We start from the raw sequence: 22,966 nt of genomic DNA on the forward strand, positions 1-22,966 counted from the left end.
CGAAATTTGTTCACAGCGCACGTCTGCATCACCTCCATCCCAAGAAAAAAAATTTCGCTTAGAATTTAGTATTTGCACCCTATGCGACTGAATATCGATATTTTGAATTCTGTGATGCATAAACTATTGATTAGTCTTGAAGAAGAATGAATTTTTGCCAACTTGGAAAGCTGTTGTCCTTCGCCTTCAAATAACAATACCAACTCCTGTTTGGTTTTGTTTATATTTTTATCAATTTTCTATTTAAAAACTAGTTTGTAGACTCTACTTTCATGTAGCAAATAATTTAATTTTGTATAAATAGTTCAAATAATCAAAGAAAGTAATTTTATGTTTCTTCAGACAAATAAATATATTCAGCTGTCTCATCTTTCCTCTGTTTTCCTTTTGATTAGAGCAGACTTATTACCTACAGTAGCTTTAAGTCAACATAATCATGCCAAAAAATGAACTTGAATTAAATAATGGGTGGAGCTACGAATATCTGTCAAATAATTCGAGGTAACAAACTGTAAGTAAGCAGGCACCCGGCTCAATAGTAACCGAAACTCTAAAAAAATAAAATTTTGATAGCAATAGACATATCAAAAGAATCTGATTTTTATCCTGATTTCAAATATATAAGTTTCATCAAGTTTAGTCATCAAGTTTCATTAAGTTTAATCTTGCCCATCAAAGGTTACAAGCCTGAGAAAATTTGCATTATTTTCGAAAAAAGGGAGAACACCCCCTAAAACTCATATAATCTTAATGAGAATCACACCATTAAATTCAGCATATCAGAGAACCCAAATGTAGAGGTTTCAAGCTTCTATCTGCATAAATATGGAATTTTGCATTTTTCGCCAGAAGAAAGATCACAGATGAGTGTTTATTTATTGCTTTTTTTCCCAGGGGTGATCGTGTTGACCTACAGGTCCTAGAATATCGTGAGACAGGGCTCATTTGAGCGGAAATTAAAAGTTCTAGTACCCTTTTTAAGTGACCATAAAGATTGCAGGGGAGCAAGGCCCCCTCCCCCACTCCTTTTTCCCAAAATCGTCCGATTTAAATTTTTAGATAGCCATTTTATTCATCATAGTTGAAAGGCCCAATAACTATGCCTTTAGACATAACATGACCCCCCCCCCCCACAGCCCCAAGGGAAAGGTCTTTAAGTTATAAAAATTGCCCATTGTTTACGCATAGTACAGTTATTGGGAAGCATGCATACATGTTAGGTTTGGAAGACGAATTTTCTGATGTTCTTTTTCACGGGGGAACTTTCCATGAGGAGGGAAGTTTCCAGGAGGTGAACTTGTCAAAGGAAATTATACACTGGGGGAATTTACCGGAATTCCTATTCAGATTTTTTTATATTTCTTGTTTTCTCTTTTCCGTTTCAATTTTACGCGTGGAGTTATTAAGGGTAATTGTCCTGGGTAAATTTTCACCGGGATTGAATTGTCTAGCTAGAGGATATATCCGTGGGAACGGTATTTTTCCGTGGAGGGGTGGGGATATCCTGGGATTATTTAAAAAACGGTCAGAAATTAAATAAAAAAAACAACAAATTTGTTCAACTGGAAGTAAGGAGCAACATTAATGCTTAAAAAGAACATAAATTATTATGTTTATGAAGGGGGTTGCCTCCTCCTTAACACCTCGCTCTTTACACTGAAGTTGAATTTTGTCCCAATTCTTTAAAAATGACTTCTTAAACACCATATTCGTTTAATTGGAACAGCAAGAAGCTTTTTTCAAAAGTACTAAAAAACTTTAGCTATCGATAGTTTTTTGTCGACACTAGCGCCAGTTTCCACTCCTCTTTGGAGTCCAGTTTCCACTCCACTAGTGCCCGTTTCCGTTCTCTTTGGTCCTATTTTGAGGAAGTTATATGGCACTGATTCAGACATTTTTCATAAGAATTATAAGAAGAGCAAAGAAGAATAACTTTTAGTTCAAGTTTTGAATTCAGGACTGAAGTGTATTTGATTTGACTCACTGTTGTCTAATCCTTAATCGCAGAGATTTTATGAAAACAACTGGACCTAGATATTTTGAGTTTTTTTTTCAATGTAGTAGATTTTTTTTAATGGATTTCCTTTGCCAATTTGTTTCAATCCATACCAAAGTAGGCTTCACACCATTTTCCCACCTTGCATATCAAAACAAATTCCTGTTTATGTACCACTCAAACACATATGCCAGTACCAGCAAAACCAAACGTCAGCTTTTACTACCAGATAATTTGGGCAATAAAATGAAAACTGCACTACATCTATATATTTTTAATTTTTTAAGCTTGCTTTACACGGCCAAGGTAAGGCTTACATTTATTATGTGGCACCCAACCTCTTCTTCGACAGAAAAATAGCAGATTAAAGACAAGCACTTTGAAAGAAAAGAATTAATATGGCAATCAAATAAGTAGACGAAATTTTGGGAGAATCACCAAAAAAGTAAAAAAATATGGACATCCTGAAAAAAACATGGAAGGTTTTAAAAACGGTGTAAACTCTGTCCTTTAGAGTACAATTTACATATTTCTTTTCTTTTTTAGTATTACCCACCGAATGATCGACGGAAAAGAAGGAATAATTGAGGTGACTACAAATGGGGGAGCAACGGGTATCATGAAAGGGAAAAATGGACACTTGATTGTGGTAAGTACCGTATACATGATCTGAGCCAAAGAGCTAGTCTGACCCAGGCATGAAAATAAGAAAAAAACATAGGGTATAGGCTTTTTTGTGAGAACCAGAGAAAAAATAGTTTGTCCCCTTCCCAAGCACAATGTTGCAGTCCCTCCCTCCCCCCTCCACCCAAAAAAAGAAAACCCTGGAAGTCTAACCTCGATCCCCCAGCCACGAGGCAAAACAGGATATACTTGCCAGACTCTATAGAACATTCTTCGTCGTTTAGGGCCATACGATTCCTTAAAAATCATTTCTTGAGCGTCAGCGTCGGCTGACCGTCTCAGAGACAAAGGGTCCATTAGCGAATGGTCCTGGGAAACTAGTTATCATAAAAAGTTGTCCAGAATGTGTAGTTTGAGTGTGAAATTTGACTGAAAAGACAATGTAATCTACTTAAGTTTTATCAGCAATTTTGGCAGTCCAAGTTAGTTGCACCCCCTGGAACTCCCAAACAGGCCAAATTATTCAGATGACTACTCATTGAAGCAATTGCATTTTCTAAGCGTATATGCTAGAGAATTTCTAGGGACCGTCTTTCCTGAACTGTAGAAAGAAAACTGTGTTCTATATATTAAAAAAAAAAACTTACATCTTCTAATGATGTTAGTTCTCTACCCCCGACACAAAATGAGGGAAGTTAAATGGTTTGTCAAGATTTCTGAGAAAATAGTGCGGTTTTTTACAATTTAAAGAGATAACCATATGCAATATCTTTAAATTGTTTGCAATGCTTTCATGGGTTCAGTTTTCAGGCGTAAAAAGAATATGTATTTCTTCTGACTGTCGGAAACCAACTGACATATTACAGATTGTAAAAGTGCTCTGGAGTAAAGACGCGCTTCTGGTACTGGTAACAACATCACGCAATTGTTTTCAGATTAGGGATTGGCTGGATACACTTTAAGATTGTCAAGAGACTTTAAGAAGTTTTTGAGTACATTCTTGCAAAGGTTTTATGTATAAAATCTCACTCACCAGACCCTCTCAATACTTTTCGAGTTGACTGAAATTAGAGACCTTTCAGCACAAATACTTGACCGTTCTTTCCGATCAAATTATTCACATATTCTGGATATTCAGCTAACAGGTTAGTTCTTTGTGAATTCTGTCATGTAGCACACTTCCAGAATTGTAAAAACTCTTTTTTCAGTAAACTCTGAACTTAATATTCCACAGAACTTTTCAAATTTAAATATACGATAACTATTTTACATGTTGGGAAATTTTTCCGCGGAGAGGAAAATGGGGGGGGGGTCCCTATTAAAATGAATTAGATTTGCTTATCATTTTCTGGGTCTTTGCATATATAATCAGTATAAATTATTTAGGTAATGTATATTAACGTAGGGAAAGAGCACAACTTTATTCAGTCTGTGATTAACTCAATTATGGAAAGCATGGCGGTTGAAAAAACACCGATTATCGATTCAAGACATTGTCATGTCATTCGATTTATGAATGGATTTCAATGAAAGGGAAAGGGGTAATTTACCAGGGGGGGATTTTCATAAATGCTGGATAAAGGATAACTTTATTCAGTCTGGGATTAACTCTATTATGGAAAGTATGGCGGTTGAAAAAAACCACGATTATCGATTCAGAACATTATCATGTCATTCGATTGATGAAATGGATTCCAATGAAAGGGAAAGGGGTAATTTACCAGGCGGGGGGGGGTTTCCATGGGGGAGATTTATATCAATGCTGGATAAAGGATAACTTTATTCTGTCTGGTATTAACTCTTTTGTAGAAAACATGGCGTTTGAAAAAAACATCGATTTTCGTGTTTATCGATCCAGAACATTATCATGTTATTCGATTTATGAAATGAATTCCAATGAAAGGGAAAGGGGTAGTTTTCCATGGGGGAGAATTTTATATATGCTGGATAAGGGAAAACTTTATTCTGTCTGGGATTAACTCTATTGTGGAAAACATGACGTATGTAAAAAAAAAATCGACGTTCATGTTTAACGATTTCAGTGCATTATAGTATTCTTCAATTTATGGACTCGATTCCCCTATAAAAGGGAATTTTTCGGGGGGGGGGCGGGAATTTCTCAAATACTTTTAAGTTTCATAATGGGATCGTTGTTAATACGCAGGGGATTTCCTTCGAGGAGGGGGAAATTTTTTTTCTTTTGAGGGGGAAACTTTCCCTGGGGAAGGGCGGAGGAATTTTTCGAGGGGAATCTTCCATGTGGGAAATTTTCCTTGGAGGGGGAGTTTTCTGCAAGGAAGAATTTTCCGGGGGGTGTATTTTACTTTAATTTGCTTTCTTTTAAGATGCTAGCAATGGAGGAGGGGTAAGAATTTGATATTTTGTTATTTTAATAAGAGTCATCGTGCAAATTGTCGCTTTTGCCTTGACTATTTGCAATCAATTGAAAAAATAAAAGTCTTTTTCCACCGCTCTAAGAAAAAATGCCAGTAACAGTTTTTCATGCAATTCTGTTTCCATGAAACAGAAAACTAACAAAAAATTGTTAGTGAAATTCTGCTTTCTGACTAATACCATAGCGTACTTGGCCCACGGTCAAATCAACCTTGTTGAAACCGTCTGGAATAAGAGTGATTCAAATGGTTTCGACATGTCTGCAGGAAGGACAAAGGTTATAATTTTCGTTTAAGTAGCCTACTAATGACATCGAAATACAAATAAATTCTGGCATACCAAACCCATCATTGGTCTATGGATACCTGAAGTCCCTGATATTCTAAATTTTTTTTTCTGCTTTGAAGTTATATTTTCAGAGTTGTAACACAATTTCCTCAATGTTGCCACGTTCTACCAGGGAAACGAATAAGAAGCACCGACTATTTAAGTTTGACAGCTCTTTTCGTCCAGAAAGGAAAGGGCGTACGAAATCAGAGGATTGCTGGCTCGTAGCACCATATTGCACTTCCTGGCTGAGAAGCCATGAAACGGAGATCAGCGCCGTCGGTTTGGACTTTAGAGTCTTTTGGATTATCGTTCCCACTGCATAGAGACCGAAGATTTTCTTAATACACCTTAAACTGCATAGATGCTGTAACAACTACTTATATATAAGCTAGAATTTTATAATTGTATTTTACTATATAGGCAAAAACTGTATTTATAGCTATAATATTATTTAATAGCTAATTAATTTGTTTCTATTTCAGGTATCCCAGTAGTGATGACTCTTCTTATCTGCCACAGTTATCTGTTAAGCTGATCGAAATTAATTATGCTGTTCCTTATGTAAGACTAGTCATAGATATAATTTTTTAAAAATAGTTGGTTAATCAATTGTGTTGTATTCTTGGGTCTTTCAATAAATTGAATTTGTTGCTATTTTAATGAATGTCTAGTAGCCATATGACAAAAAAAAACGTAATAAATGAATGATAAAATTAAATAGCCGAGAAAAACGAAGCAGGTATTTTGACAAGGACAAAAATTATGTCTAGGCATTCATGTCTAGTAGATGATTGTAGAAACTAGACGTAAATAACAGAGAAGAATACACTTTCTTTCCGTCATAAAAACAAACAAAAGGTATAAGAAAAGGAAGTTTCCAAGATAGTGAAATTTGCTTCAAACGAATATTTCGGCTCTATATCCGAGATCCGTCCTCAGCAAAATATTCATATAAGGAAAGTAAGACTTACAAGAAAATGTTAACAACCACAGAATTATTACGTCAACGAAGTTCAACCAGGACTCGAAAGGAGGTTCAACAAGCACCTTCATTTCAGTTCCAATTCTAGTCCCTTCTGGAACTGTTTAAAATTTTAATTATAATTTTAAAGATCAGATTTTATGCTAAGACCTAGACCCCGAAGCCGTGCTGAAATAAAAATTGGCGGTGGTAGATACAATTACGCCGGCGGTGACGCCGAAATTTTTCGGCGGCGCGGTGCGCTATCAATTGATGGGCGTTTGTTCTAGTTTTATATTTTTTTGTCTACTTTTAAAAAAATTTTGGAACCTTAATCGGTATCAGTTTTACCGGAATTCGGTCGACAATTCCTTTTTAGCTTCATTACCATGACCAAACCTCTGACAAAATAAGGACGAGACATCAATTTTAACTCCTCAAAAACATTCTTTTAATCCAAATGATCGACAACGAGACCTTAAACTGCCTGATACTTGAATAAATTTGACAAAATAGGTAATTTAAAATTTAATTCAAATTAAGCTCTAAAACTCGAACAAATTTACTTGCACCCTAAATCCATGGCTAATTTATGAAACATCAATGGAATCTGATGTGTATATCTTACTTTATGTCCAAATCTCCTAGTCCTGGAACCTGCAGTCAAATTTTTTGACTACCTTACCCCTCAATCCCTCACTCGCTACACTACAGAAGCTATTGCTTCAATATTGAATCCTCTCACTTAAGAGTGATAAAATAAAAGTTTAAAAATTAAATATTTTAACCAACTCCTTTGAGAATGAAAGAGCTCATTTTTTCTCCTTCCCATCTCAGCAATCAAGGTACTGTGGTTGTGGACGTATTTGAACATGGCGGGTAAGAATATCGACGATCGAAGTTTTACTTTAGCGCATAGGATTTAATATTTGATTATTGTTTTCTTTTCTTTCTACATAACCAATTTTCAGAAAGTTAGCATGTCGCTTTTTAAGAACAATCCGTTTCCTAGTGTAAGAAGAAAAAGAAGCAACATCTTGTAAAGAAAAGCTTTTATATAAAAAGAGGCACCATCTTATAAAGAGAAGAATTTTTTATAATTATATTATTCGATATATTACTAAATGTTTAATTCTGGCTTTAAATTTCGGACTTTAATTTGAATTAATTTTTAAATTCCCAATTTTGTCAGTTCTCAGGCAGTTTAAGGAGCCAGAATTATAAATTCGAAATAATTAGCTAGAAATAAACTCTAGCACTTTCCTTTAAATCTTTGACAAGCTTGTAGTTATCATCTATAAAAACAAGCTTGTTTACAGGGTGTGGACCCAGAATAGAACGCATAGCAGTGACAATTTATCCTGCATCACTGAAAACCCTTTCTGCTGCGGCACTTGTTGTTGGCAATAATAGAACTTTTCTTGCCAGAGCTGCAATCCATGACAGCTGAATAGAATATATTTTTCAGAAGGCAATGGTTGGATTGATTGCATCAACTAGGACAGGATCTTTTGATCTCCTAGCATGGGCTGCCAAGGCCGGATATAAATTGACTTGACGCCAAATCACATCGACACATCATCATTTTCATCCTGTTCTGCATCATCGCTCTCAGATATTTATCTGATAAAGCAGTATCTTTTTTTATGTATGATCATGAGGAGATTTATATTTTCTGCTCTTCTGAGAAAATCCACTAGCCGTATTCACACAACTGATTGGGTAGCTGATCCACTAACAAACCAAAAATTACAGCATCCTCTTCATGCTTTTCGAGACCCCTCTCCTCTTTGTACAAACAAATTTATACTGCACTAAAATGCACACTACAAGTTGAAGTGGAGGGACCTGGAGTGCTGATTGAACAAATTCCGTTCACAGGAGATGTGATAATGTACCTTATGTAAGTCTCTAGTACTAGAGTCTTAACCATGTTGAACAGGAATCCCCTTTTAAGATAATTTCTTAAACCATATTGGCTTGATATAACATATAAAGAAAGAAAAACGAGCAGAAATGGGGTTTTTAAAGGCCGTTAATTATTAAAATCAGTAATCAGATGACGTAGCTCTCCAACTCATTCAATTCCTGGTACATTTCGTTTTGAGCGAATGAATGTTTTTGTTTTATTTCTCTGTTATTCGCTAGTATCCGTCGATGGCGGTTAAAATTTTTGGATTTTTTTGCAAATCGAGGATATTGGTGAATGACTCGCTTTTATTGTTGTTAGGTATTTGGTTTTAATTCTTACAATTTTTGTCTTTTATTGAATTTTATTCATCTTTTAATTTTTTGTTTTTTTTCATTGTTTTTTTCACATTCACATTGACTTTCCGCGTTTTATTTTTTTGTTTTTTTCTTCGGCACCCTCATTGATTATATTTTTTCGTTTAGCGCTGAAGAAGAGAAGCCTTTGTTTCCTCGAAATATTCGCTTTGTTATTGTTTTGTCAGTATTTTCATTTGATCTTTAAAAACTCCATTTTTGCTCGTTTTTCTTTCTTTATGTAATTTCCTTCTTTTCAGTGAACCATCAAGAAGGTTTAGGTGCTCATAAGTTTTATTTATCTTGAATGTTTTGAAGTCCAAAAGTGCAGCTGTCACCATGTGATGGGAAGTGGAAGTCAACCTGTTTCTCATCTTTTCTTTCAGGAGCAAAATGCAGCTACTTTAATTTTTTTGCTCCTCAAGGTGACCTTTTAGGAGGCCCGACAGAGCAGAGTAACATTTAGGGCGGGAAAGAATTCTCACTCAATAGCCTCGATTGTAGTAGAAAAATTTGATAGTAGAGAGTGAAGGTCACGCATCAGTTTATATTCCTCATCATCTAGAGCAAGGTCAGGTTTCCCAATTTTACACAAAACACTTGCCAGAGGACCTTTGTATTGAATAATACTTTGCACCTGTATTGTTCATATCTTGGTAACATAGGAGGCAGATAATCAGCATCCTGCACAATGGGCTACTGAGCATCAGCATCAAGAACCTAATCTAAATCAAAATTTTTTAAGGAATTAATTTCCATTTTAAATTTAATTTTTTTCGAGAAGGTTGCTAGGAAGACAAAGAATTTTATATAAGTTTATGTAAGTTTAGTTCTTCCACTTTGTACATGCTTCCATCAGTTCCATGTACATATGTAAAAACCTTGTTTTAAGGCTCTTGTAGAATAACAGCCTTTTTTGGATATAATATAGCATTTATAAATAAGGTATTCGAGAAAAATCATGGCTAGTCGAAGGTCTTTTTATTTAGAAAATATTACATTGTAGCAAAGAGGACAGAAACAAGTGAATGGTAATCTAAAGTCCATAGTTGATGAGTAGATACAAAAATATTTTGAGAGGATCCAAAATTTTTACATGCACCATTAAATATTGGATCGGCAGCGCGCCGTCACAGGCCGTATCAGCAGTGGCGTCGGCGCACCGAAGCCTTTTCGGTGGTGGTGTTCTGAAAGGTTTTTGGAGGTTGTACGCTGAAAGGTTTTCGGCGGCACGCCGCCGGTTTTCAGCACGACTTCGGGGATTACTAAGAACTGCGGTACGAAAACAATTCACACACAATTTCTCTTTTTCATCTACAGCAGAACCAGAGAGTAGATAAACTTGATATTGAAAGGATGTCAAGGGGTAAAGAAGATACCTTGGCCACATAAGTGCTATTGAGGAGTAGGGGCAGGCAGTTGCCCCATCCTCCCCCCACCCCCCACCCCCAACAATTCTGGAAATATTGTAATTTATTAAGTAAACCTAAAAATGATGATTGATAAGAAACTGGTTTATGCGCTGCCATGTTCAATTTTTGTCAAAATATAAAATTCAACTACGTTTAGGGATACATTCTAAACTAACTTTTTATTAAATTAACGTCGATACGTCAAAAATTAGAATAACATTAGTTTCATTTAAAGTTTGATAGGGTAAGGTAAGTGTGCAAAAATAGATGCATGCCATACATGCCGGGTGGTGACAATTTACTGGTGAGCCTCCACCACCAGACGGGCATGGAAGCAGGACTGTCTACTCATTTTTGTGTTTCATTGATGTCTGTGCATTGTTTATTATGTATGGTTAAATTAACAGAGTAGCATCTTTGCTAAATAGTAACTTTTCTTCGTTACCACTGGAATAAAATTGGGCTAATGAAGGCTTAGAGCAGGTCCACGCCACCTTTACCTTTTTACCTTATGGTGTTCAGTATCCATTATATTTTGATTTCCCAAAATAAATTTCCAGACAGCTTAAAACACATCACGTCTTGTATTTTCACAAACTTTCCGGAGGAGGGCCCCAAAAACCCATCTCCCCGGAAGGATATTCATAAAAAAAATTATCTGTCTGAAATTCTTTGAGTTTAATTATTACAATGGTTCTAAATTACATATTTTTAATTATCAATATCGTTTGTTCTGTAAAAGTATAGCTGGTTTTGAAACAAACAAACTGAATGAAAAATTTTAGGTTTGATAATGGATATACGGAACCGTTACTACAGATAACCCGGGCAGGTTATTTTTTCCTATTCTATCCTAAAGTAAAAACTTTAACCTCAATATTAATCGACCTATTAGTTACCATTCTTGACGTTATAAAGTTCGGAAGGCTGTGTATCATAAGTGATGTACTAAGGCCAGTGACGTAACCAAGAGAAGGGTATACTAATATAAATATATTCAGGGAGTGCGGAAAACAACTCTCACCTGCCTGAATTTTCATCATTTCTTTGATTATTGATGTTGCATTTCTTTGATTATTTTGGCACGGGAAAGGATTTTTCCCGTGCCAAAAAAAGAATTTATTCTATTCTGCAATGGCTACCAAACTGACTATACAAGACGGAAGAAAAAAAAGAGGATATAGAAAATAAAAACAAATAGGTGAGGAAAAACGAGGATTTTTCCAGCTAGTAGCAAAATACGAAGACGAAAACAATCAAATATTTCGACAAGGACCTCCGCCAAGTCGTCCTCAGGAGGATATTGGTGAATGACTCGCTTTTATGGTTGTTAAGTATTTGGTTTTAATTCTTGTAATTTTTGGCTTTTATTGAATTTTATTCATCTTTTAATTTTTTGTTTTTTTTCATTGTTTTTTTAACATTCACATTGACTTTTCGCGTTTTATTTTTTCATATCTGCCTCATATCTTTTTTCAAATTCTTGCATATCTGCCTGTTTAAATTAGAGGCCCAGGGTGCTCGAATTATGCCTCCAAAACGAGGATTCATCGCCAATTAATATAATTAATATAACATTATTAACATTTACTTTCACTATTAAGAGTAATCGAAATAATAGATTCTTGAATAAAATTGTTATTATAATTTTTGTTCGTTTTGGGTTTCATTTATTCATTGATGGTAAGTAGTTTTACGCTATTTAGGTATTTAGTTTTAACTCTTATAATTTTTGGCTTTTATTGAATTTTATTCATCTTTAAATTTTTGTTTTTTTTCATTGTTTTTTTCACATTCACATTGGCTTTTCGCGTTTTATTTTTTCATATCTGCTCATATCTTTTTTCAAATTCTTGCATATCTGCCTGTTTAAATTAGAGGCCCAGGGTGCTCGAATTATGCCTCCAAAACGAGGATTTATCGCCAATTAATATAATTAATATAACATTATTAACATTTACTTTCACTATTAAGAGTAATCGAAATAATAGATTCTTGAATAAAATTGTTATTATAATTTTTGTTCGTTTTGGGTTTCATTTATTCATTGATGGTAAGTAGTTTTACGCTATTTAGGTATTTAGTTTTAACTCTTATAATTTTTGGCTTTTATTGAATTTCATTCATCTTTTAATTTTTGTTTTTTTTTCATTGGTTTTTTCACATTCACATTGGCTTTTCGCGTTTTATTTTTTCATATCTGCTCATATCTTTTTTCAAATTCTTGCATATCTGCCTGTTTAAATTAGAGGCCCAGGGTGCTCGAATTATGCCTCCAAAACGAGGATTTATCGCCAATTAATATAATTAATATAACATTATTAACATTTACTTTCACTATTAAGAGTAATCGAAATAATAGATTCTTGAATAAAATTGTTATTATAATTTTAGTTCGTTTTGGGTTTCATTTATTCATTGACGGTAAGTAGTTTTACGCTAGAAAAATTATTTGACTTTATTAAGGCACATCTTTGGTTTAATGTATCTCTTTACTTTTCTTTGATTTATAGATAGATAGATATATTCACACGAAAACCCTATCGGGCCATGGTGACAAAAAACAAACAAGTAAAAAAAAATGCAACAACAGAACGTAAACTGACAAAATAATAGAACGGATTATTCAAGAAAATCGTTACGATGCCTCATACCTACCCAGACGAACCTTTTAATGTTATTCATATCTAAATAACACCTACTTTTCAAAATTTTCAAAATCCAATCTCTCTCCCTGACCTCCCTACCAAATATTTCCAGCCGCAATTTCTTCAATTCCTTGTATTCCCCTAAGAAAAATTATGCTAAGACTCATCCATCTCCCCACACATAGGGAAACTGTAAGGACCGTCCTTCAAACTAGCCCTCCCTACATAATTCCTTCGTTTTCCAAGAGGCATAAAATTCCCCTTTAGAGACATATATGTTACTGTGAATGTTCGAAATTGGGAAATATCGACATTCACCGGTGAATGTCCGAGATTCTTTTTTTTCTCCTTGGATTTAGTCAGCTTTGTTAGTTTTATGCGAGTTTTAAAACAACAAAGAGAGAAATGTAAAAAGAGAGAAAAGCAACAAAGAAACAGAAGGAAGTACAAAGTAGCCAAAATTATAACCACATCACATTAGGATTCAACCGCATTGATTAATTGAAACGGTTTGCATCTAAGTGCATCTAGCTTTGGAACTAAAGACAAATCTGATTGGAAAAATGACAACGACTTATTTAAACGTCTTATCAGAACTGTGAGTGGCAAAACAAATAATTTTCACACTCCAAGAGAAGATAGTGTTCATCCAGTTTACTTTTTTAGGGATTAGATTGCTTGTAATTTTCACTAAGTATTTCAGTTTCGAGCTTTAAATTTGAATTTGCATATTCAACCGTCACAAAATGAACTCCAGCAGAAGACAAGCTTAAATATCATCTTTAAACAAAGACTTTAACAGGTGTAGGCGAACAAAATGGGGAAGAAAGAGGCAATCAAAATTATAAAACACACTGTAAGTAATTTAAATATGTTGAGGTATGATTTTCCCAAGACTGAGACAAGCCTAGACTACATATTTTTGAAAATCTAGTTGGAGCAAATGGAAGTTTCAGGAATAAATTCAAAGTTTAAATCATGTTAAAGTTGTAGAAACAGTTTTTTTCTTCTACCTTGTAAAGTGATTAAGTTGGGAGAACAAAATGAATGAAAATTTCAGAAATGAACTTAAAGCCTTTGTTACATAGGCTATAGGCAGCCCAGACCTAGAGTAATGTGTCCATTAGGCCTACTCAGACAGTGCCTAATCTAAAAAAAATGTTTTGAATAATTTTATCTTTTGTAAACATGATCTGTAGGTTTTTAATCTTAGATAGCCTAGCCTAAATTATCAACAAATAGTCTATCTACATCATAGGCTAGACTTAGCCTAGTAAATATACATAAGATTTGGTAAAGTTCTATGAAATCATATTATTGAGTTAGGACAAAAGTGAATACACCATTCAATGCCTTTATTATGCTGATTAGAAATATAATAGCCTAATCATTTCTATCAGAAATGAATTTCAGCCCCCCTCCCTATGTATGCCAATTCAGGGTTAGGTTAGGTTATGTATAGCCAAGGCTATATAGGGGGGGGCTGAAATTCATTTTTGATAGAAATGCTTATTATATTTTTAATCAGCATAAAAAAAGGCATCAAAACTTTACCTAAGATTCTAGGCTATAACTGAGGTACGGACAAGCTGAACACTGCTTGATACCTTTTAATGCTCTTTCCAAAAATAGTAAGGTAAAGGGCTACATTAAGGGCTATTGAGAAGGAAAAATGTTAATAAAACAATTCTTAGGCCTACTTCATAGGGTAATAGGCTATAAAGAATAATTGGTAAATTTTTACCAAATCATATTATTGAGTTAGGAATAAAGTGAATACACCATTTGATGCCTTTTTTTATGCTGATCACAAATATAATAATAATTTTTATTGGAAATGAATTTTAGCCCCCCCCCCCCTATATATGCCAATTCTGGGTATATATTTCTACATTAGGGAGGGTGGGGGTAAAATTTAAACTTACCTCCCATTTAAATATGAAATAAAATTTGCCCCCCTCAATGTAGAAATATATACCCTGAATTGGTATATATAGGGGGGGGCTAAAATTCATTTCCAATAGAAATGATTATTATATTCATAATCAGCATAAAAAAAGACATTGAATGGTATATTCACTTTATTTGAAACTCAATAATATGGTTTGGTAAAAATTTACTGAATAATTATAGCTAACACATTTTGTGTACAGCCCTGCTATACTTTAGCCTCTTCCCAATGTGTAAATATAGGCCTATAGCTAAAATTTGATATTTCCCATGTATTCTTCCAATGTTTCTCTTGTTTCAACCCATTTACTCATAAATTGAATCAACTGTGGCAAAAAAGAACAGGAAAAAGAAGAGTGATGAGTGATGGAATGTATTGAAAATATATAATTAGGGCCATATATTGTATATTTACCTATAATTATTCTTTTATGCGCACATACACCCTTTCCCTTATGGTCCTATGTATAGCCTTAGGATATAGGCTAGGTTTATACAAACTAAAAAAAAAATGCTAAAACATCAAAATTCTTACTTTATATGGCAGAATAGTGTACCTTGGACCTATTCTCCCCTTTATATTTTTACTTGTAATTCTTCTTATTTGTAAATTTCTACTATTTTACTGCATTATATATGTATTTTTTATTAGATGAACATGCCATTCATTGCCTTTTTTATGCTCTTTTGAAGTGTAATTGTCATTTTGCTCAGTAATTCTATTTTAAGTCCTTTATAGAGCCTTAAAGATGATATATTTCCCCTCACTTTTGTCTACAGAAAAGGGTTAAAACCAACAATTCTTACTTCATAATATGCAGAATAATTGTGGTTCCATTTCAACTGAACTACTGTGTAATTAAACCCCAAGCAACTGAATCACCATGCAACTGAACCACCAAGCAACTTAACTCCATTTAACTGAGCCCTTGTGGAACTCAAGCCCATTTAACTAAACCCCTGTGTAACTGAAACAGTGCTTTCTATAAAAGCCTTATATGCCCCCAGGGCATAACTTATGACCCTTGCCCTGAGGGCTGGGGGGGGGTCATCATCCTCAAAGACCTAATTTCCATAACTTTCAACAATTTTGAACAAAATTGCTATCTCAAAATTTTGATTGGATGTGTTTGGGGAAATGGTGGACATGAGAGGGGGTTTAGTTGCCCTCCAATCACTTCTGACTATTAAAAAGGGCCCTACCCCTTTCAATTTCTAATCAAAAATAGCAACAAAGACCACACTGCCTTTCCAGGGAGTAGGGCTCATGATGAATAGGTTGGGAAGGTATAAATAATAGAATGCTAGTTGCTCATTTGATAAATAAAAAGTGAAGGTCATCAGTCATAGTAGTATCTGCCCCTTTAGAACTGACTGATAAAGATAGTAGTGACTTGGATGAATTTTAATTACAGGAACAAATGAATTTTAGCTACAGGAACAAATAGACAGGGTTCCAGGTAGAAATATATTATTTTTATAAAGAGATTTTAATCCCCAAGTTGGTAGAAATAGGGATAGATGGTATCTTAGCCTAGGTAAATTTGGTGTATAAAGAAGAAAACAGTAATGATTTCAGATTCCTACAATTTTGTGGGTATAATAATCTAGTTCAACCAATAGGCTACAGTAGTTGGTCATAAATGGCCCATGAGTTAACATGGTATTCACATGATGGTAAGACTGCTAACCTTAGTGATTATGTTATTGTAAACCAGAGACAAGAGGATCAATACAAGATGCTATGGTATGTAGGAGTGCTGTTATCAATGTTAAAAGTAAAAATCATCATCTGGTAGTATCTAGGGTTAGTCTAATTTAGGAAGCATAACTATCTTCCAGGAAGTTATGATGTTGGTAGGCTCCAAGATGCAAATTTTGGAGAAACTTTCCAGGAACAGTTGGGTACTTAACTGGAGAGTTTAAAATTTGACAATCTAGAAGATGCATTGAATGATTTTAGGAAATAATTTGTGAAGTTACTTATGGTGTCTTAGGGAAGAAAGATATAAACACACCTAGGAATACTAGTGAAACCTTTTTCTGTTTAATAGAGAGGATGAGGGGCCTATACTAGAATAATTTGAGTGTTAAATCATATGAAAATAAGAGGAATATAAAGAAAGTGGAGAAACCATTTAAAGTTGAATTAAGGAGGTGTGAAGTAGAGGCCATGGATAAAATTGCTGAAGATCTGGAAGATGCAGCCAGACAGCATAATAGTAAAATGTTAAGCTGGTATGTTAATAAATTGATAGCCATTTTTAGATGAAGCCAATGATCAAAGAAGTTAGCAAAATGAAAATTCTTAGAGCCTCAGTCCATTTGATCCTGTTTTGCACAGCTGAAACTTGGCCTGCAATTACAGCTGTCCAGCACCATCTAGACACTCTTCAAACTAAGTGACTTCAGAGAATTCAGGGGATCTGATGGATAGATAATTTCAGCAATGAGTGCCTGCAAAATATGACATCCCAGATGCCCTTGTCACACCAGGTTGCCCAGCAGACACTTTACCTTAAATTGCACTTGCTAGCAATAGGATGAATCCTGTGTCCGCCAGCTTCAGTGATGATAGTTAATCATCATCTGTGGCGTCCCAAATGGTGCACCACGGTTTGTTGAGCCACTCCCTATCCACTGATGACTTGAACACATCCACGCTGGTAGAGGTTACTGTTTTTTCACTAAGGGAGTTCCATAAGCTGACAACTCTATTTGAGAAGAACTTGTTCCTTAGTCTGGTGTTGGCTCATTTCCGGAAAAGCTTTTGAGAATGACCACGGGTTCTATTTGAATTGTCCGGTTGGAAAAGGCCAGGAATGGTATCCTCAGCATTTAGAAGCTTGTATGCTGTTATCACATTGCCTTGTTTGCGACGATATGTTAGAGATGGTATTCTAAGCTTATGGAGATGGGATGGATAAGGGACATCATAGAGGTCTCTAATACATTTCGTTGCCCTCCTCTGGACCGATTCTAGAGCTGCTTGGTCTGTCTTATTGATTGGGCATGCAATACACATTCCAAACTCTAGCCTTGGTCAAACTAAACTCTTGTATAGATTGGTCATAACAGTTGGAGATCTGCTAGTGAACGTTCTTTTGATTAAGCCAAGAGTCTGATTAGCCTTTGCAATAGTCGCTTGTGCATGAATATGAAATTTCAATTCGTTGTCTACCAGGATACCAATATCTCTCCGCGTGGCTGCTGGAAATGGCATTTCGGGACCCATCCCTACAATCCATATGGTACTGAGTGTGTGGGTTTTTCTTCCCAAGGTGGAGAGTCTTGAATTTTGATGTGTTGAATTCAAGCCTCCAAATATTAGTCCAGTGAGTGAATGTATTGAGGTCCAGTTGGATTGACTTAATATTCTCTGCTGTGTCTGCACAACCGATAAGTTTCGAGTCATCAGCGTAGAGGCTTACTTTGTTGTTTAGGATTTTTGGCATGTCATTTATATATATATTAAATAAAGTTGGACCCAAAACTGTGCCCTGGGGGACACCACTTCCAACAGCCGCCACCTTTGAGAAAAACGTCCTTCCATCCTCGCCAAATACTTTAACCGTCTGTTTCCTATCTGTTAAGAACTGCACTGTATTAGACATCTTTTGTGGCTGTGTGCCAACATTAACTAAAAATTCTTCATAACTTTGAACCAATTAGTAGTGGCTGTACCTTGTTATTTTCTCTAGTCGTTTTAGGTAGCCAAAGTAAGATCTATGCATTAGTTTCTTGCATATAACACCAAATTTTGGCATCCTTTAGGGCAAACTTCCACTTTTTAGTCAGATTTCTTCTCTAATTGTTTTCTATAACTTTTCATAATAAGACAAAACAGAAGGAGTAAGGACAGGCTTTATTTTTATCATTATTTTTGTTTTGTTTATGATGTACCTTCTACCAGAATCTGAATACCTGAATACATGGTTATGACTTTCAGTAAAGTTGAATCACTTTTTACTAAAACTGCAGAAGAATCCAGGTTTTCACTTTTCAAATCCACTGGCCTCATCCCCATATTGTCCTGGAATACAAAAATGAAACCATTGACCCTTTCCTATCTGAATGTAATGTGCTAACACATAAACAGTGTATTCTTTAAAATAATATCTTAAAGTGCCTCAAACACAACAAGCTACCAACCTCAGTTAAAAAATACCAGGATAGTCTAGTTAAATTGTAGTAAGCTGTAATAGACCAACATTCCACACTAAGACAGTAAAAACAAAATTGCTAAATAGTCTTGGCAGAAAATCTACTTGGCAGAAAAGACCGTAAGTTCAAACAGAAGACAAAACAAGGGTGATTTTCAGGCAGTGAAAAAGAAGATGTGTAAAAACTGTAAATATAAAACCAGATATATTGCAAAGACCTCTGCTAAGCTGTCTTCATTGCTCAATAAAAAAGGAGGAAAAAACAATATATATGAAAGAGAAAAAACTAACCTTTTGAAGTAAACCAAACCAGTCAGTCATTTTTCTGGTTTGGCTTATTTTATTTAACCCTCTTGTGGGCACATTTTGAATTCTTTTGGGATCACATTTTGAAAACACTTTTTCCAGACCAAAAAATAGCAAAGATTTCAGATATTTACTCAGAAAAGACATAAAAAATGAAAAACTGTCAGTTTTTAAAGTGTCCTCATATGGATGTTGCCCATTACAGAGGCATGTGGAAACATTCAGGGCAAAAAGGATTTTGGCACTTTTTACAGTCGAAATGTGTTTTTTTTACAGGTCTTCTTGTGGCACCTTGATGCGTTTTTCTTTTTGAATTTCGATGGCCAATGCCCTGTCATTTCATCCAACCTGACTTCTGTCAAAACTGACTGGGCCATAATCTGCTTTGGAAGAGACAGACAACCTGGATGCCCAGTACAGTTGAGGATTCTAAGCATGTCCTTGTTCAGAAACAACACTGCAACAGATGCTTTGAATTCCAGAAGGTCATATTTGGTTCCAGGCACAAGTTTGCAATGAATAATCCAAGAATTGACAGTAGTAATGTCAATAAAATGACAAAATAGTCACATATACTACCTCTTGTTCCTAAAATCATTCTTATAGTTTGATGTGAGAGAGTCCAAGAGTTCAACACCTCCCATGCATTTATTGTATTCTTTGGCAGAGAATTATAAAAAATTATATTTATTCCAATGATCAGAAACCAACTAACTGTATTCATAGAAATGATCCAGAGAAACATATGCTTCAGGTAATAACCTTGTGTGAACGTTTTTAGATGAGTGATTATTTGGGAGTTTAAGACACTTTAGTTGTAAAAAGTAGATTGTTCTTTGCTGATACCTTTAAAATGAATGTTTTAAACTTTTCTTAATTTGAATTTCACTAATTTAGGTCAACGCAGTGTCAACAAAGGCAACTTATTTGGAAAAAGTTGATGATATCCTGAGCTTGTAAGTTAAAATTGTACTTCTTATTTCTGTTATTCTTAAAGTTGCAAAATAAAGAAGACAAATTGCAGGTTTTGGTTCTAATGTTCTAATTTTTTCCTTATAATGTTTTAATGGCAAATTTCCTATAAAAAATTAAGAGCTGAGTTTAATTAATGTACTTGCTGAGCAGCTCCTTTACTATGTATTTGTTTAGAAAACCATGAATTGAGGCTTTAATTGCAGTTGAAACCACTGATAAAAGGAAATTTTTAATTAAGTTTAACAATAAATTTGGATAGAGTGTGTATAGAATTTTTAAATTTCCATTTAAAGGTTTATTGTTTAAGGCTGATAAAGAAAATTTTTAATAAAGTTTCTATTTTAAAGTGAGTGCATAGAATTTTTCAAACCCCATTTAAAGGTTAATAGTTAAAGGCCAATAAAAGCAAATATTTAACTTAATTGAATGATAAATTTGGATACTGAGTGTATAGAATTTTTTAAATTTCATTCTAAGTCTTGTCTTGGAATCCTGTCATCTGAAAAATATTCCATATTTCTCAAATAAGTTTCTGCTTTTTGTTGTTGCAAGCTTCTTGGTAAATCTATGTATCATTGTAGACCATTTGATACCAAAATGCTTGTGTGTTTCTCTCTCTCTCTCTCTCTCTTGTTTTGCTCTCTTTTTGACATTAGTCCTTGATGAAATTTTCATTTATTTGGTTTGCAAGGAAAGACAATGTGGCTATGTTAGAGATGTTCACCTTTTTGATTCCATTTATTTTTGGTACAAAGATTCCATTGGCATGGAATATGTTGACGCATTGATGGAATCAGTGCCTTCTTGAGATTGAACTCACTTGTTTATATAAGATCCTAGATGTACCCATCTCATGTCCTCCAGTAGAGGCAATGCAAATTATCAAAATTGTCTTTGTTTTCAGTAGGGATTTCTTAATTTTAGTGTATTCACCCTTGGGGGTATTGATATCATTTTAGTGGGTGCTGTATCAACAGTGCATGCAAGGTCACCTTGTTTGATTTCTCAGGGGATAAAAGTCATTATTATATAATGTAAAGTGTTATCATGTAATAATGAACTGTTATTACACACAAAGCCCCTTTCTACTCGATCCCTCAATCTCTGTCTAACAATTATCTAAAGATAGGTTATCTGACTTTCGGGGCTTATGTACAGGAGAAAACCAAATGCCTAATCTAAGGGACTATCTACTCTCCGCCACCTAGTGTACATCTAGGAGCGCCATTTGTTCCCACTGAGGCACAGTACGATTGATTTCTGCTTGACAATAGGGGACCATGAGTTTGGATTCAGATGCAGCAGCCAGCCACAGGGTCTGGTGATGAGGTTATGCAGAAGTGTCTCTATAAAAATTCAAACAAGCCAAAGAAGAAGAAAGATATTGAAACCATGTGGTTGCACATAGGATTGATTTCTGTGTGACAGCAGATCGCCACGGGTTTGATCTCAGCTGTCATAGTGCCTGGAATTTCATGGAGATTTTGCATTAGTGTCTTCAAATAGTTAAATAGGAAGAAGATAAATTGTATCCTAAAACAACAAAGAGAAATTAATTAAGGTTGGCAACTTGGCATCTTTATATATATAGGCACCTCATGGTTGACTACTCTCCCTGGTGATGAACCTGGTTACCTATCTGCCATATTAGAGAATCTTAAAAAGAAAGTGAGGGGACAATTCCACTTTGCCATACATCCTTTTGCCATGTGTAAATCTGTTTCTGTTGTGTGTTGTGCATGCCACCTGGTGTGCGCATGATTTTAAATGCAGACCATCACTTGACATAATCTGAACCATATTACCTTGTACACCACACTAACTTTCTAGACAAACCACCTGAATATTCAAGTATTCAGGCAATTATGTATATGTTGTTTTGATAACCTGGATCCACTTACTCTTTTGATTTAGTTCAATAATAAGAGCAGAAGTAATAATAGAAGTAGCCCTGAAAGTTTCAACTTAATACCCTCAGTCTTTCTTGAGATATTGTTGAGACATCTCATTTGCAACCAGCATACAAATAGTGCCTTTTGATTAAGTTTTAAAGCAACATAAACTTTCCGTGATAGTTTCTACTTTATACCCTATTCTAGGGTATAGGATATACCCTTTATATCCTAGTCCCTAGCAGAAATGATAGGAGCAGTACTAGTGATAGCAGTAGAAGTATTATTAGTAAGCAGCAATGGTACTCACATTGTCCCTTTTTGGTCTAGAACAACATAAGACTAAGCCGTTTCTGAGATATTTTTAATGCGTCCTTATGATAACCTGCATGCTCATCATGTGTTTTGATTTAGCCCAACATTCCCTTAAAGTTTTATTGTAATTCCCTTAGTAGTACTAGTAGTAGTTGTAGTAATAGCAGTCATAGCAGTAGTATGCACATTTTGTATTTTGCCTAGTTCAAAATCCCCCTAAATATGTCCTGGAAGTTTCAGTTTAATGCCCTAGAACATTCCTGGGATACTGCTGGCCTTTTGACAACCTGCTTGTATTGTGTGTCTTTATTTATTTCAACATTCCCTGAAAGTTTCATCATCCTGCCCTTATCATCCTCAGTAGTAGTAGTCGTAGCAGTAATGGTATTAGTAGCAGCAGTAGTAGCAGTATCAGTATGCACAGAGTACTTTTTGGCTAGTTCAATGTCCCTCTCAACGCGCCCTGAATGTTTCAACTCACTACTCTAAGCTCTTCCTGAGAAATTGCTCATAAATCCTTTTGGCAGCCAGAATGCACAGTGTGTTTTGGTTTACTTCATCACCCCCCTAACCCTGAAAATTTCACCTTAATATGCTTAATCTCAGTAGAAGTAGTAGTTGTGGTAGTCGTAATAGTAGCAATTGTGGTAACATGCACCTAGTGCCTTTTGTTAGTTCAAATATCCCTCGACAAGCCCTAGGTCAATTGATAATCCCTGATCAGTCACTTAAAGT

General features: G+C 34.9%; 2 protein-coding genes across 2 annotated transcripts in view; both read left to right on the plus strand.

Annotated features, from left to right (window-relative positions):
• Nucleotides 1–5,998, plus strand: part of Myo61F (unconventional myosin 61F) — a 76,028-nt gene extending 70,030 nt beyond the window's left edge. The window contains 2 exon segments of the mRNA XM_089086247.1: nt 2,543–2,645; nt 5,827–5,998. Of these exon segments, the coding sequence (XP_088942373.1) occupies nt 2,543–2,645; nt 5,827–5,838 (115 nt within the window). The 3' untranslated portion in view covers nt 5,839–5,998.
• A 7,349-nt stretch (nt 5,999–13,347) lies between these two features.
• The window catches only part of LOC148954358 (uncharacterized), an 89,500-nt gene continuing 79,881 nt past the window's right edge, over nt 13,348–22,966 (plus strand). The window contains 2 exon segments of the mRNA XM_089086305.1: nt 13,348–13,486; nt 19,947–20,005. Of these exon segments, the coding sequence (XP_088942431.1) occupies nt 13,448–13,486; nt 19,947–20,005 (98 nt within the window). The 5' untranslated portion in view covers nt 13,348–13,447.

The sequence above is a fragment of the Artemia sp. Qi Xiang Cuo genome, chromosome 3, assembly GCF_049724085.1.
Source record: "Artemia sp. Qi Xiang Cuo chromosome 3, ASM4972408v1, whole genome shotgun sequence".
Lineage (NCBI taxonomy): Eukaryota > Metazoa > Arthropoda > Branchiopoda > Anostraca > Artemiidae > Artemia > Artemia sp. Qi Xiang Cuo.